This window comes from Schistocerca serialis, chromosome 9 (assembly GCF_023864345.2).
Source record: "Schistocerca serialis cubense isolate TAMUIC-IGC-003099 chromosome 9, iqSchSeri2.2, whole genome shotgun sequence".
Classification (NCBI taxonomy): domain Eukaryota; kingdom Metazoa; phylum Arthropoda; class Insecta; order Orthoptera; family Acrididae; genus Schistocerca; species Schistocerca serialis.
In genome coordinates, this window is record NC_064646.1 from 478,118,386 (window position 1) to 478,136,330 (window position 17,945).

General features: G+C 41.6%; 1 protein-coding gene across 2 annotated transcripts in view; it reads right to left on the minus strand.

Annotated features, from left to right (window-relative positions):
• LOC126419198 (fatty acyl-CoA reductase 1-like) overlaps positions 1 to 17,945 on the minus strand; it is a 147,672-nt gene that overhangs the window by 87,423 nt on the left and 42,304 nt on the right. For both annotated transcript variants that reach the window (XM_050086333.1, XM_050086332.1), the window contains exons 3-5: positions 15,445 to 15,693; positions 6,725 to 6,870; positions 1,828 to 1,937 (exon numbers count right to left, since the gene is read on the minus strand). In XM_050086333.1, coding sequence (XP_049942290.1) covers positions 1,828 to 1,937; positions 6,725 to 6,870; positions 15,445 to 15,693 — 505 coding nt within the window. The remainder of the gene's footprint in view (positions 1 to 1,827; positions 1,938 to 6,724; positions 6,871 to 15,444; positions 15,694 to 17,945) is intronic.

The window sequence follows — 17,945 nt, forward strand, 5'->3', positions numbered from 1 at the left end:
CCATGATGTAAAAAAAAGTACAGTATCTGTGAAACCCTGATCCGACGTAAGAGAGGGTCTGATGACTCTAATCAGATCAGGTTAAATAAAGAAATCAATTAAAACAACACAATTTTGACTGCATTTTGTAGATAAAATTCGAAGTAAGCAGAGTCAGCACCACACCCGATGTTTGCACTAGAGTAAACATCAGCAGACTGTGTTTGAAGTTCGTAATTTCCATCTAAGATTGGTTCACTATGAACTTAGACAAACAAGTCTTTGAATGATATTCCCATCTGTTGTCCGATACAATAGCATAAAACTTCTTTGGAAGTTCGTTTCTATTCACCCTATTATTTCTATTCATTCCATTTCACGGTATCTAATTTCACTGCTATTATCGTGATATTTCCACGTTTTACATGTGCCGCGTTAGTTAGTAATGGCGTTCACCTTTGCAGTTACACTTTCTCTCTATTGTTTAACCTGGTGGGTACCGAATTGTGTAAACACTAAACAGAAAATACAAATATTTCGTTTGGCGGTGTGATTCATTAGCGCTTCATCCCCAGCACAGAACCCCACTAAACTGTCCTATATTTCAGATGTTACGATTTTCACACACTCGCCAGAAGGCACATAGTGACAAACAGCGCATTGATTTTCAATCAGTTCGTTGTAAGAACAGCTTTACAGAAACTTTTTGCAGAATCCATCCTTTGATAACCTATGCTGAGATGAATTTTCTGTGAAGCGCTTCGCATATGTAACCCTGTACGGAAATATGACTTGGGATGTGTCATTACAAGAGGGGGAGTGAGAATTTACTTTTGCAGTCGAGGCTGTTGCTGTGTCAGTTAGCTACATTTGGTTCCACACTTGATAAAGGAATGAGCAGCTTGTAGATTAAAACGCAAAGTTGGGTGCACGTCATGCGCAGAATGCAAAGACAGGGTGTAACGAAAAGGAATGGCCAAACTTCCGGGCAACATTCCTCAAAAATGAAGAAATACAATATTTTATGTGGACATCTGCCCTTAAACACTTTATTACCATGTCAGTACTCATGTTATACTTCTTTTCATGATCACATTAATCATGGGAAAGACACAGAAACAGAAAGTACCAGCCCATACGTGAAATGTTTTCTTACATGAAGTGTTCAAAATATCGTCTTATCTACGAACTGGTTAGAATGTACAGTCAGTTGTAATTCTTAGGTTCAGCGTCAGTATTTGTGGGTCTGTAGGAACGAAGGTAATGTTGACAAGTGATTCACGTCATTGTTCATTTTGACACGTTCTACCAGCATCAAGGCCATATCATCCACCAACGTAGCTTCACGTACACTGCAATGGAAGTGTACTTACACACAGAGCTGCCAGATATTCATTCGCTGTACAGATTAACGGATGGTAAAATCTGTGGCGCTCAACATTGGCATGTGCAGAGATTTCCATAACGACGGTGGCCCTATAGAAAGCTGTTTGAAGCAACTCATCGTCGCCTTAAGGAAGATGGGAACTTTGATGGGACCTTTGAACCCACTACTGGTGACTGAGAAAGGGTTAAAAGGGCGAGGGTACCTCAGCTGAGGAGGAACTTCTTCTTATTTTCAGGACAACCCTGGCGTCAGCGTAAGACAAATGGCTGCAGCAAGTAATGTCCACCACATGACTGAGGAGTGCTATGCGAGACCCTGATGTACACGCACCGTGAATAGAATGTGGAAGCACTGTCACTGGCTGATTATTCTGCACGGATACGCTTCTGCGAATGATTGATACATATCTTTTTTAATATGCTGTATAGTAAACAGGCCTAGCAATGCGAGCGTATACTTACCAATGGACGGTCTGGAAATAATAATTGGTAGTCTGGAGGCGTAATCGGCTACAAGCTTCTCAGCAAGGTTCTTGGATAACACGTACGTGTTAGGCAAGTTTCCCAGTAATCTGTTGGCAGAACCAAAACACATAAGTCAACAGAGAAATCTAAAGAAAATGAGAGAGTGTTTAGGGGAGACATTTCTTTACGTAACGAAACTAGGTGCACCGTTTCGCCACATGTGTTCGCTGACTGTTTTGACGCTACTGACATTCAGAGACGGTATTCAAACTGCCGTGTGATGAACGTTGTTTCAAAGATGTTGCTGAAAATGTCGTCTGTTTACATTAATGCACAGCTGGTACCTGCGCACTAATGTTTGTCTAACACACTCAAAACAATCAGGTGCTTCACTAATGTTGGCTGAAGCTTTGGACTAGCAAACCAGACCCTCTGGAGTGTCAGTGCAGTCAGGCAAGGATTACGGTTCCAGACCGACGAGACCCTAGACGTCAGAGAGCATTTGGAGATTGTTGTTGGATTTGGAGGGGATCACCACTACTGTGACCATCGGTTTCTCCTGACATTACTCTTAATGTGGCCGGGAGATGAAGCGTTTGGTGTTCGAAACATCGATAGACACTCTAGAAGGGGTGGTTGCCCGAATTCTGTCGTTCTGTGAATGGGTTTACAAGAGGTGGCTGCTTGAGGAAATACATATCACAACTAATTAGCATCTTTCAAATGGAGCCCGTTTGCAGATGATATTTTTGAAGTTACTGCGTAAATTTTACTTCGGAACGCTTTGGCGCGGTCGGAGAGTACGTGAATGGAAACTTTGCTTTTCCATTGCACATCGCCTTCATAACTGCTTTGTATGCTAGATTGAAAATTTATTGTGATGTTGTTTCGTAAATCTTTTCTCTTGCCGTTTCTCTCTGAGTTTCACATAGTATATTGAATTTTGGCAATCTCCGTTCGATTGCCAGTTACCGAGAGCACCATCAGTGTCCGCGTCAGTAATACCTTGCGTAAATATACCTATATGAGCAAATTACTTTTTGTCTCATAAGCGAATTTTCCAGAAACACAATAGCAGGTCTTCCTTTCCATAACCGCACCCCCATGCCATTTTTATAAAAGCTCTCAGCTACAATCTCCCACAGCACCAAATCTATTTTTGTTGCTTTTTTTATAATTTACCATTTCTTAGACGTAAGTTAATGTTGCTGTGACTGTGTGCAGTTCGAACTTTTATATATGAGCTGGGAGTGGATTTCGGTCAGTCCTGTGCAGGCAGCCAAAAATGTGTCAAACATTCAAGATTTCTCCACTCGTAGATAGACGAGTGGAGGCGCGTTATCCAAGTTCGATGCCTGTGGACATTTTTCAATTACTCAGTAACTACAGAGAGCACAAACATTCTTTTTTCACAGGTTATCCTTACAAGAAATTACCTTTTTCACGTTAAAGGTACAATCATGCGCTATTTGCTTCCAGAGCTTAGCCATTTAAATTAATTATTTTACTCAATCTACATTCTGACTACTACGACGCCAGATCAGATATCAAAACAAGCTAACAGCAATTAAATTTCTCTATATTTACAACACTTTTCTAGCAGTGCTTTGAGAATCTATACAAAAGAGAAAAAAATTCAGAAGTTACAGCTCTCCAGAACATTCTATTGACTCAGAATCTGCCACATAAATAAATGAAATGTTTGAGTTTCTCTTTAAGGTTGTGACGCAAACATTCATAAAGAGTTAATGTGATTTTTGCCTTACCACATTATGTATATTCTCCTTTCATAGCTAAACTTGGCGTTCACTGTGCAACACTGCGTTTCTGGTCCATGGACATGTTTTTTTTAGTAATTATCCACCTTTGTAACATGGTCCTTTGCCAGCCAGAGGTCACCAAATTCTGAGTATTCTTTGTTATAAATTTTAATCTCTTTTGCTACAGAAACAAATAATGAAAATGATCGGCAGCTGAAAGGTATAAAATTTTGATGGTGCACAGTAGCATCTAGTCACCATTTGGTTTTAGTTTACTTTAGTAAAAGGACGCCAAGTGTTTTGATTTGCAAAGCGATTTATTTCCATGTGCTATAAGATGGTCAGAACACATACTGAACCAAAATATTCTGCGTGTCGTCCAACAAAGTTGAATAAAAATCGAGGTCGGAGTGAGTGTATGTGTGAACATTATGAACAACGCAAGTATCATCCGTTCGAGAGAGACGATAAGAACAAATGTCTCTAGTAGTCATTTCTCGGCATCTCAGTTTTGCTCCTACGTCCACACGTTTGGAAAACACGGAAACCGTCTGAAGATGAATTTATAAATTCTAAACGGGTAACGGTGCTTATTTAATATGTAAAAAAACACAAACTGTGCCTGATTCCTGCTATGTAACATCAACAATCTGTACAACTTAACCGCCACGATTCTCATATGCAAGCAATGTTGTTATTGGACAAAACAGCAAACACGCACAAAATCGAGGAAAACAAATTGCTGACAACAACATGTTGCTGAGAGTTCGTTTATCATCGAAGCTTGGGAATATAATTTCACCATGTGAAAGTAGCGGCTAACTCAGATGAATTTCACTCAAAAGTTGTTGCCAACTGAAAAGTATGCGGAACAACCATTTACATGCTGTTATATTTCTATAATCTACTGCTTCCCACAACGGAAGGAAAAAATAACAGAAGCGCCAGGAAAATACAAAACTATTGACAAAAAATATTGAGAATATCGCTGTCGAACTCCGTAGCTAACGCTCGACCGTGTAGTCACCATTGACCTGAGATTCATGTCGGAACTGATAATGCCAGTGGTGGTAGATTTTTTTGTTACCAATATGTGAAATATTAAATTGCGAATTCAATTAAGTATTTACACATTAAACTGCGGTTAGTTGCCCACAGAGAAGTATAAAAATTAATGATACTACGTTACTATATCCAGAATGATATCAGCGCACACTCCGCTGCCGAGTGAAAATCTCATTCTGGAAACATCCCCCAGGCTGTGGCTAAGCCATGTCTCCGCAATATCCTTTCTTTCAGGAGTGCTAGTTGTGCTAGTCTCGCAGGAGAGCTTTTGTAAAGTTAGGAAGGTAGGAGACGAGATACTGGCAGAAGTAAAGCTGTGAGGAGCGGGCGTGAGTCGTGCTTCGGTAGCTCAGATGGTAGAGCACTTGTCCGCGAAAGGCAAAGGTCCCCAGTTCGAGTCTCGGTCGGGCACAGAGTTTTAATCTGCCAGGAAGTTTCTTTACGTTACTATATGTTACCCGTAACAAGGACCACACACGAAGCTTACGATAATTTAAACGGACGGATCGTGGCGAAAGATCTATTAGAAAGTTCTTGGAAGTTCTGCCTACACGTAAAATCAGTTAAAGAGTCATAATATTATTTTAAATCTCTTCTGGACGAGGTTTGGTGGCGAAACTGAAGACAGCAGACAGAAAGCAGAAATAATTAAAATCCGCAAACAGGAAAGTGCGGGTAGAACCAGCACTCTGACGGTTCCGCACAAACGTAACTACGAGTATAGGTAGGTCAGCTAGAAATTTTGATGAGTGGATCTGCGAGTATCAAAATATGTGACATAAATGGTTATGTGTTTTGACTGCACTGACGTACAACCTTCAATTTCTTACATCGCCAGGGGATCACAGACTGTAGTATTTTATATAAATGTCAACTTCATACATCTATCTGTTCGTAAGAAAAAGGGTCTTAAAACACTGACAGACAGACAGACAACAAACTGATGCTATTACGGTTCCACATCTCATATTAAGAATATAGCGATTGCTTATCAATATTTAGTACTTTAACTGCAACAATGCCATCTGTCTTCATGCTGGCAGTAATGGTGCTTCAGTTCCCTGTACCGTCCCATACTCCTATCTTGCAGACTCACCAACCGGATGATAACAGTCTGTTAACATGATGATGACCATGATCCTGGACCTGGTTTTGGAGCTGAAACAACTTCTGCAGCAACCGACTGCAGCAATAAAATACGTCATCGAGGCAGTCATCAAGAAACAGTGAAATGCTCCCCTGGCTGTTAATTGCTGAGGACCTGTCGCCTGTGTGTGGGATGTCAACGGCATACGCACACAACAAGACGAATTTCGGCAATCCTTCTGAGAGCAAGCAATTGACATCTGTTTGATTGTTAAAACACACCTCGAATCGACGCCCGTATTGTCAGCTGCCACTGCACAGATTGACCGACGAGAGGTGGTAGCACGACCATTTATGTGTGGCCCATGTCCTAACATCACCTGTTGCATAACCAATACTTCAGATGCTGTTGGGGTAGCAGTGATAGTGTTACAGAGACAGGTCCACCCCAATCTCAATTGTCACCTCGCCCTTTTACGTAGTCGGTGACGTCACGCATTGTTGCCAGATTGCTCCCTCTCTAACATAGACCAGTTATCGGATATACAAAATGGCAGAATTTCAAAAAATGTAAAATGGCGGAACTGTGCCGTTTCTGGGCCAGTCGAAATTCTTCTGACTGCTCTGTTGTTCTGGGTTAAACTAGAAACTTGTCCAAGAATATTTGGAAGATACTCCTCTAGCAGCCATAATGGGAATCTTATTTCGGAATCTGTAGCCTCTACAGATTCTAAACATGGTGCAACTGTTCAGTATGGAGCCTATAATGACCAATGTATTAGTCAGCTCTTTTGAATTCGTATTTGCGTTAGATTCCTCAGCGACATGTACAATCACACCATCCTTTTCATGTCCGTGATAACCTTTGATCTGTGACCATAAAGTTCAATGCATGTGATCTGATTAATTCCTGTAAACATGTAGTGACTGTGTGTAAGGTATAACTTAAGAGGAAGAGAGAAATGATCATGGCGTAGGCTTACTTCGGTGTTAAAGCTTCTAGAAGATCTTCGTCCATCCATGAAACTATATCCATTATCTTTTCTGGGTCTGCTTTTGCCGGGTACAGCCTCTCTTCAAGCACTGGCTGGTCCGAATGACAGAAGGAGGTTGATACATACATAAATACCTGGAACAAAGAAGGTTGAACTTCCCTGGTTGGGAACATCAATTGCAATAGTTATGTGTAGAAGAATAAGTTAATTTCTGACATAAAGATCATCGAACTAGAATACTCTGTTAACATGGGCGTAGTAAAATATCATTGCAAATCTCGGGTAGAAATAAATCAGTAAGTTAACATATTTTCATTCAATAATGTCACATGGGATAATGTTCTGGGGTAACTCCTCTTTAAGTAAAAAAGTCTTCATCGCTCATAAACGGGCTATAAGAATAATATGTGATACTGACTCGCATCATCTTGTAGATACCTGTTTCAGGAGTTGGGCTGCTTCACGGTATGTTTATTCCCTCATGAAGTTCGTGGTAAATAATCCACCACCATTCAAAAGGAACAATGATGTACATAATTACAATAGCAGAGGAAAAAGTGATATTCATTACTCTACCTTAAGTTTGTCTTTAGCATGAAAGCGGGGTACAAAACACTGCAACAAAAATATTTGATCACTTACCCAGTGATACAAAACTTCTAACAGACAGCAAAGTAAAAGTTGAAAACAAACTGAACAGTTTTACAGACTTCGATCTTATTGCATCGACGTAGTACTTCAGCTGATGATATGTATGAGAAAAACTACCATCACAGCTGTATTTTTAGAACGTCTTTATTGTATCACACGACTAGTTTCAGCGGCACATTAGCGCTATCCTCCGGCTCCATCTCTGCCGAACGAGTATTTGATTTCCTTTGCGCATTTACGGTGGGATCTTTGTCACGTGGGCTGGCTTTCGTCAGGATTATACACTAGAGTGACTCACGATACACCCTCACAGCTTTAGTTAAGCTATTATCAAGTGATATAGGTGCCACCATGTCGTAATCTATCCGATTATTTAGCTGTGTATATCGGGACCCGTTGGTTGAACTGTTTAGCATTGCTCCAAGATCTATAGGTCCGATCCCCAGTGATTTACAGGAAAGCGAAGCTCACAATAAGATGATGCAAATTTAAGAACATTGTAGCACAATAGATAACGTCTTATTGGAAGAAAACTACTAGAAGTGACCCAATTCAACACCACTCACCACTCAGATATATCATCACACATCAAGCATGTGAATTTCCTATTGAACTAAGCATGAAACATTTAATGAGTCGACAAAAGACTGTAATTACGAAATATAACCTTGGCCCACACAGATATATCATCACACATCAAACAAGTGAATTTCCTATTGAACTAAGCATGAAACATTTAATGAGTCGACAAAATACTGTAATTACGAAATATAACCTTGGCCCAGACACACATCAAAGCACAACATGAAACTATGCCAGTGACTGTGAAAACGATAAGTTGTTTAAGGAAAGAATCCGGGAAAGTAAGTGCGAACACCAGGAGATTCGTAAAGTGCATGATGATAGCAGTTAGCTGGACGCAATTGTTAAAACTGTGTAATTACACCCAGATGTAAGTCAATCGCCTCATGTACCCCTCAGCTCAGTGAATGAATCACCATCTCATGCTTACTACTCTTAAACAGTGTAAGTGTGGAAGACAGCAACAGCAACGGCTGGAAATTCCAAGTACACCTCAAGTACTGTATTCTGCTCTAAGTTGGAGTCTTCCCTCTCTGCATTTCTCTGCAATTACCTGATGGAAGTGTTTTCTTCTTGGCAGCAATTGTGGTCTGACTTTACTTTTCGAAAGAGTGGCTGGTTCTGCCAGCGTAGGAACCTCACCAATCAATTTCAACAAGCATGAATCCTGACTAATAATAATTTCGTAAATAAGTTTAACAAATTTCTTCTCTCGCGGATGGTCTGATGTGGGAAGCATGACAGAAAATTTCTCCCATTACATGACAGGTTTCTAACCCCGGTCAACCAAAGTGCTTGCAGGTAGACACAGTGGAAAGCGTGCCTTCTGCTGAAATATTTATTGTGAGCTAATCAGTCTCTGTTACTCGGATTTAAGCGAACATTTCTTGTCATGGCCGTGGATAACGGCCACTCCCACTTCTGGCTTTTCAGATTTTTTTCTCTCTGAAAAGTATTCTTCCTAGCGTGTCACACAGTGCTGTTTTTATGAAATGCAGGCCGTCCCAGCACGCTTGCTGCGCAGAGATGGGACACAGCAAATTCCTTGTCCTCTAACTGCTCGGGAGGAAGGAACAAAGATTGGGTTTAACATCCCGTCTACATCGAGATAATTAGAAACGGAGCACAAGCTCAGATTGTGTCAAGGATGGGGAAGGAAGTCGGCCGTGCCCTTTCAAAGGAACAATCCAGGCATTTGCCTGGAGTGATTTCGGGAAATCATGGAAAACCTAAATCTGGAAAGTCAGACGCGAGTTTGAACAGTCGTTCTCCCGAGTGCGGTCCAGTGGTGTTAATCACGGCGCCACTTCGCTCGGTTAAATAACTGCTCGGGGGTTGTCTTCAGTGCCGAACAAGCTTAGGACTCTCTTATCCGTCTAGGCTAAGTTCCAAGTCATGAACCAGCTAAGAAAGCTCCCAATCTGTTGAAAATAGCGGGTAGGCTTCACTGTGATAAAAGGAATGGGAGAAGAAGTAATTGGCAGTAGTGAATGTAGTCCTCATGCACCAAAACACCGAGATGGTCTATCGATACATCTGCAGTAGGAAAGTCTTTCGGCCCAGGCCATGCATGATTCACACTCCTGGTTTCCTCGTATGAAGGTGTTTAGCGAACGCGATTTTACCGAAAATACACGTGATTTTTTCATATGAACATGCACACACTCATTCTTCTGGTGGCCAACATTGAGAGGACAGCTGTTCTAAGTATGTTAGAGGGGAATTAGTGCAAGCTGTGAAGTTGCTAGAAGAAACATTCATTACTTATTAAATACGTTGCGAATGGTCTACAGTATACCTCTCGTTTAACTTTAGGATGCAAGCATTGCATCTTATTGTGGGACAAACAGAATTCACCAACTGTTTAGTGTAGTTAGTAAGAGGGCAACCTACTCTCCAGACAAAAACTGACTTCCGGGTTCTCTACAAGAGGGACAGGGCTGTGGCAAAGAGAGTAGCAACAGCAGCTTATTTCATCAGCATACACAAAATCTACAAAACTTCTTCAGTACACATACATAAATACACTCTCTCTCTCTCTCTCTCTCTCTCTCTCACACACACACACACACACACACACACACACACACACACACACACACACACACAATATATATATTTCGCTCACTCACAAGACAGCAGAGAATTGTACTTCCCTTAAAACCTAACAGCCAATTATTATGTATTCCAAAGCTGTCCTGTCTCTGTGTGCCACTTGCAATTCAGAAAAGACTGCTATTCTGTCTTTGTACCCATTTGGTGCTAGATGCAATGGACCTTCAAACAGAATGTCAAAACATTATACCCAGGCGCAAATAGTCTGTACTGTTGTTCTATAAAAGTACAGATCACATGTGGCTCACTTGCTTGCGATACTGATCTAACGGGTTTAAGGAACACATAGTGATCACTGGCGTTCGATTATTTTATCAAAGGAAAATGGAAATTCCCGTATAATATGGGGAAGAATCGGCATTTTGCACCCACGATAATGTAGAATGTCGTAACAATATTACTATATGGAAAATAATACTCAAAATTAAAATTACCGAATGTTCTTGGGTAGAAGCAGTGTCCAACATTGTACAGACTCCAGTTCCATGGTATAGTGATCACCACATATGCCGGCCCTGATCATCTGACTATGGCAGGTAGTGTGTTGGTGTTAGCCAAACTAAGCCGATTCTTTGATAACAAATGCAGCCAATTTACGTATGTGAAATAACATTGCGGCACTTCATTTAAAGGTCCATTGTGCCATGCATCAAGTGGGAACAATGATTGAACGACAGTTGAGTTTTGTCTTCATACACGATAAGTGAGCCACACATGGTCTGTACTGTTCTAGAACAAATCTTTACGTATTTTGGCAAATAATGCAGACGAATTTCTATTTCTTTAAAGGACGCTTTTGACGTCTGCACATATATCAAATTACAGACATTGCCAAGTGTGACTTAATCTGTTAGTTAGATCTGTAGTGCCATTAAGTGAGCCACATGTGTTCTGTACAGTTGTAGAACAATACTGCAGTCAATTTGGTCTCATCTCGAGAGGTCTTGGAGTGCTCAACGATACCCACCGACCGCCGTGTCGGCCTCAGCCGATTGCTTTAACTGGATGCAGATGTGGAAAAGCATGTGGTCAGCACACAGCTCTCCTGGACTTAGTCAGTTTTTGTGACTGCAGCCACCACTCCTCATGTAGCTCCTCAGTTGGTGTTAGATGGGCTAAGTGCACCCCACTTGCCAACAGTGCTTCGCAGACTTGGATGGTCCCAAGGACTAGCCAGCCACTGCAGATGTTAACTTCGGTAATCTCACGGGAACCAGTGTTACCATTGTGGGAAGGCTGTTGCCTAAGTACAGACAATTTAGAGCTGGAAATAATGTGATTTTTAATGTGCGGGCCAGAGGTGTCTTGTACCAAGTGTGAACAAAGACTGAACCAGTGTTTTTATGCCAAGTGGGGTACTGGGAACAGAGAAGTTTGCAATAAATACTGATCGTTTCATTTCTAATGGCGGTAAATATTGGACTGTTAATGAAGAACAAAATGTGTGTGTGTGTGTGTGTGTGTGTGTGTGTGTGTGTGTGTGTCTTGTGTGGGTGTCTGTTTGTGTGTGTGTGCACATGTGCATGTGCTGCTGATGAAGCTTCTTGCGTTTTGTGAATGCTAACTATTGAAACAAGATAGCAGCCCAGGAGCACATACTAACTGGAATTTCATTTTTTATGGTGGTAAAATACTGGTTGGTGATTGGAAGAGGAAAAGATGGTTGTGCGTGAAATAGTGTGTGTATGTGCTGATGAAGCTGTGAGGTTTCTGACAAAAGTATCCCAACACCACCACTCTTGCTCCCACAGAGCTGCCTGTGAATGTAGGGAACCCAAAGGTCAAAGGTCGGCTAGTGTCCAAAGAGCTGGATACCGAAATATTACAGCTGATTCATGGCAAATACATGGGCTGTATTCTGGAACTAGTAAATGTCTCGTGTATTCAGTATCTTTTGTATTGGCCACTTTTCTTTGTGTTAATTAACGACCACAACTAAACCCACGATTTGTTCATATTATAGATGTGGAACTGGGATTAGCTGGTGTCTGTGAGTTCTGTAATTAAATCATAACCTAGTTAGCAGCTGACTAGTAATTCAACAGTTTTCAGGCCGACATGGATGTCCTTAGTTCTTGTGTTCTTTCTTTATAATATACTTTCTCTCCCTTGGTGCTTTTCTAACCATGACTGATGTATAGGCTGGTGTGACTGGTACATCAGAAACACAGTGTGTGTGCCTTCAGCTGTCGGCCTTGTGTACATCTGCAGTTGTAGCCCCCATTGATTTTGATTATTTTTGTTTACAGTACAGTGTACATAAGAGTATTTAGCAGTTTCTCGACCTAAGCCAATAATATACTACATCTTCTGTTCAATGGTCCCAAAAACTCGTAATTGCATAATTTGCTACAATTAATGCTCTGCATACTGCGAACATCAGTATTTTCTTTCAGCATGTAAGGTAAATTCGTCGCTCCAAGAGTCGATGAGACGTGGAACACTTTCACAGAGCAGCTGTTGTGCATAGTTACAGGTCCAAGTTAGAAGGTCACAATTTGAGCCAAAATTCTCAGTAAATATTTACACATTAAAACTAGAGTTTAGTCTTTATTATCAAATCAACTCAGTGCATTAAGAGAATGTCTAGTTCGAGTCAGATTAGTTTCTAATTTACAAGTATTCCCTTACGATTCAATTTCAAGCATAAAGTTTTTAGTGTGTATTTTATATTGTTTAGGCACAGAACTGTCATATCCCTCTCAGAAAGTTATAATATTTGTTGTTATCTGATAAATCTCAGAAATTATGTTAGTTTACTGGCAGACAGTTATTCGTGCCAGAGAATGCAATATATCGAAATTGTAACATTGTGCAATATGGTATAAAGTCAGCTGGGCAGAACGTACTGCACTGTGCTCATGCACTGGATGCATAGCTGATCACACGAAGCGACTGAGAAATACATTCTGTCGTCTACCACTGGCTGTCTGGAGCTTATCGTTGTAAGAATTTGTTGTCTTTGCTGACCTCTGACTGACTAACATTTGAGGACAGAGAAGATAATATCTGAGGGTGGACGCGGAGGGAGAAAGATGTATGTAGAATGAGAGTGTGGCTTATTCTATTTCAGTTATGTCATTATTTTCATATTGCTTGTGAGTAAGTGTGGTACGCAGTTCACAATAGCAGTTAATGAAAAATATTTTGGAAGCTCTAAAATCTCATAACTGTTCAAATCGTAGTGATCCTCATTATAGCAAGGGTGACTCTTATCAACAGAGCTATGACCATGTGATAGGGGAACCATACCAATGAGTGCGCAGTTAAGGAATAACCGTAAATATCTGGGTTATTATCAACAGAAAAACAAAATTATTTTAGGTTTATATTTATTAACACAAAATCGTGTGTTCAGAAAACTATAACAACGAAGAACTAATAACTTTTAGTTTTTCAAAAATACAAAAAACCGGAAATGCGCACTCTTTCATTCACCTGCGGTTAAGAGTGTTCAAAACATGCCCAAAGAGTACGCATTTAGTAGGTGTCACAAATGAACTCAATATGACCCTCAAATGAAGAACACTGTTCGTGCCACCATCTGGATGTACTGGGTCCAGTCATCTGGATGCGCCAAAATTTATGTTCGCTCTTCACAGCTTTCAGTTTTTTTCCTTAAAGCAGACTGCTTCGCACCAAGAGCAGCGGCAACCTTTGTTTGCTTCCTCCATTTTCAATTCATTGTCTGGCCTCACTGAGCAGCTCTTCAGTTTAATGAGCTCTCTGTCCGATTTAATTTTAAGTCAGTCAGAAACAAAACCTATCCTTGAAACTCCAGAGCACACTCAAGAGGTACAAATTTGTTTTGCCCTAAAGAGAGATCGAGCGAGGTTGTGCAGTGGTTAGCACACTGGACTTTGGGAGGACGACGGTTTAACCTGCATGCAGCCATCGTGATGTAGGTTTTCTGTGATTTTCCTAAATCCCTTCAGGCAAATGCTGGGATGATCCCTTTGAAAGGGAATGGTCGACTTCCTTCCCCATCCTTCCCTAATCCGATGGGACCGATGATCTCGGTGTTTGGTCCCCTCCCCCATATCAACCGACCAACCAACCATAAAAGGAACAAACACACTCTTTGGGGACATTATACACACGCTCCTTCGTACAGAAACAATGATTCCAAGCGGAGTCAACAGATGGCAGTACACGTCACATTTGCAAAACATGTGGATGCAGCATGATGGATTGCAAGCCAGCGTTTCAAAATGCATTTAGGAATTAAGGCTATTGCTCGTGTGTACTGCATACAGTGTTGTAACAAAGTGTTGTGTACATATTTCCGCGTAGTCAGCGCGTACACAACTTTCCCACTAGAGCGCGCCCCGCTAAGCACAACAGCGCAGGCGCAGCGCTCGTCCGTCTCTGCACTACGAGATGGCGCTGTCTTGGAGACGGACTAAATTCTGCTTCAGTCGATCCGCGTGTTAATATGTAACGCAGCCAATGAGATTGCTGCCAACGTAGAATCTTTTCTCCTCGCGGATCACACTCGCGCAGTGATACCTGAATGCTCGAGGTATTATAACGAGTGTACAGACTTCTGATTAGTCAGTCTGCATCAGTCTGCATTAGTCTATAGTCAAGTTTCAGTCTGCACCTAATAAGATTATCATATTCCTCTATATAGCCATGAAGAGAAATGTATAGACACTTTGTCAAGTATCAGAGATATGTGAGAATAAGATTAACGTATCAAGACCAAAGGATCTTCAGATTATCAATTATAAACAGCATCCAGAATCAAGTTACGTAATATCTACGCCTTTTATTATTTTAATAAATGTGTGTGAAAATTAATCAAGTTCTGTTTGAAGTTGGTCATCGTCAATCTGCTACTCTAAGCGTGCAAGTGGCATTTCTATCGTCTGACCTAACGGAAGAAGATAAACACGCCACAATAAGACCACGAGACATATTGCTAACACTCGCCTACTTCATTAGAGCTATAAGTCAAATAATCTGATGGTGTGTGTACCGAAGGTCTTACAGTACGCACACCACACAGAGTACCAGAAATACATCGAGAAAGCTGAAACATGATTCTTACCTGTTTCACTTTGGAAACACAGGATTTTTTCACACAACTTCGACTAGGTGTTTCTGATACCACTCTGAACACAACAACGTCAGTGGCTAGTTGATCAGTTCAGTCAACAGTCAGGAACACAAGCTGCACTCTCTTTGGAACTGTGCATTCTTTTGTACTTTTAGCCTAAGTGCTGTGTAAGGGACACAAGTATAGAAGATATTAGGGACTGACAAGAACATTTGCGACGTTCAGCTGCAACGACAACCTTAAATGTCTGGCTCTTATGACCAGCCAACATCATCTCATCTGGTGACTGGTGACACACCTGGAGGTGGGGCAGCTGCTCGGCCAGCTGCAGCACGTGCTTGGTGCCCACCACGTTGGTGGTGACGGCCTGGCGCAGGGTGTCGTCGAAGCGGACGCTGGCGGCGTTGTGGAAGACGACGCTGACGTCACGCCGCAGGGCTGCCATGTCCTGCTCCGCCAGCCGGAAGTCCGGCGCGCTGAGGTCGCCGGCCACCACCGACAGCTGGCGCGCAAAGTCGGGCCGCTCCTCCCGCAGCTTCGAGAACACCTGTGGAACGCCGACGGTACTCTGCACTGACTGCTGGTGCGCATGGCAAAAACATGCTGAAAACCGTGCTGGGGCAGGGCATGTTGACTGCTGGCACCCACCAGCAGCACAGCCATGTAATTCTCAGAGACAATGGCACTGCAGATTTATAGTACATTCCAATACTTGTTTAGTTGAGTTATGTATTTATTCATTAATAAGTCACAGCTGCAAAATAGTAACGCGAATTCTTTACAGACGAATGGAAAAACTGGTAGAAGCCGACCTCGGGGAAAGTCAGGTTGGTTTCCGTGGAAATGTTGCAACACGTGAGGCAATACTGACCCTACGACTTATCTTAGAAGAAAGATTAAGGAAAGGCAAACCTACGTTACTAGCATCTGTAGACTTAGAGAAAGCTTTTACAATGTTGACTGGAATACTCTCTTTGAAATTCTGAAGGTGGCAGGGGTAAAATACGGGGAGCGAAAGGCTATTTACACTTTGTATGGTAATCAAATGGCAGTTATAAGAGTTGAGGGGCATGAAAGGGAAGCAGTGGTTGGGAAGGGAGTGAGACAGGGTTGTTGCCTCTCCCCGATGTTATTCAATCTGTATGTTGAGCAAGCAGTGAAGGAAACAAAAGAAAAATTCGGTGTAGGTATTAAAATCCATGGAGAAGAAATAAAAACTTTGAGGTTCGCCGATGACATTGTATTCTGTCAGAGACAGCAAAGGACTTGGAAGAGCAATTGAACGAAATGGAGAGTGTCTTGAAAGGAGGATATAAGATGAACATCAACAAAAGCAAAACGAGGATAATGGAATGTAGTCGAATTAAGTCGGGTGATGCTGAGGGAATTAGATTAGGAAATGAGACACTTAAAGTAGTAAAGGAGTTTTGCTATTTGGGGAGCAAAATAACTGATGATGGTCGAAGTAGAGAGGATATAAAATGTAGACTGGCAATGGCAAGGAAAGCGTTTCTGAAGAAGAGAAATTTGTTAACATCGAGTATTGATTTAAGTGTCAGGAAGTCGTTTCTGAAAGTATTTGTATGGAGTGTAGCCATGTACGGAAATGAAACATGGACGATAAATAGCTTAGACAAGAGGAAAATAGAAGGTTTCGAAATGTGGTTCTACAGAAGAATGCTGAAGATTAGATGGGTAGATCACATAACTAATGATGAGGTATTGAATAGAATTGGAGAGAAGACGAGTTTGTGGCACAACTTGACTAGAAGAAGGGATCGGTTGGTAGCAAATGTTCTGAGGCATCAAGGATGTAGGCTGCATTAGGTACTGGGAGATGAAGAAGCTTGCACAGGATAGAGTAGCATGGAGAGCTGCATCAAACCAGTCTCAGGACTGAAGACCACAACAACAACATTTATTCATTAGGCATGATTGGGGGTTATAGACCCTCTCTTATATCTAACCTGACATGTGTAGTAAGTTAACATTACAACGTACGGGATGAATTGGGAGGAAAGGTATATTCTTTGGGAGGTCATAGTGTTAGTGATTCTGAACAACAAACTTCAAATGAACATACGCCCTCTTCTTAACCGTATCCAACCTACAGCTGTCTGAATAGGCGTCAGTTTCATGCCCTTTACCAGCACTCACATGTGAATACAATCGAAGTGTCATTAACCTACACAGTATTGTCTTCAATGATCATTTTCACCGACTATTTCAATGCACACTTCGGGCTCTTATCTTAAGTGTGTGTTCTCAAGTAAACGACTATACAAATGAGCTGAGATGAATAACACAACCGCTGTCTACAAGAGCTGCAAAATTCTCTGTAGTCGATGGCGAACTTTTCCAACATCTTTTCTGAGAAATGTACACAACTGAACAAAACGTTAGATCACAATGTTAAATTTGCTGTCAGCTGCACTTGTTCCGTCCCCCCTTGTTTTTATTGGTTTTCTCATATCCCGGCAAGAACAGGACAAATGTTCATATGACGTTTTTGTTCTGAACCACTAATATTATGACCGCTCAGAGCAAGTACCTTTCCTCCTGACTGTCGTTGTACACGACGTGTAGTGGGTATAAGTGTAGATATTTTTATATGTGGTACATTTAACAGGTACGCACATCTGTGCTGAACAGTCATCCCACAAACGTGTTGTATAATTTGCTACCTGATGGTTTCCTGCATGGTCGTTAGAGCACCACTACGTGGACTACGCCTGCCAGTATAGACCGACCGTTCGGTGTGCACGTGTCCACACTTCGGCACCTGACCTGCTGTCCAGG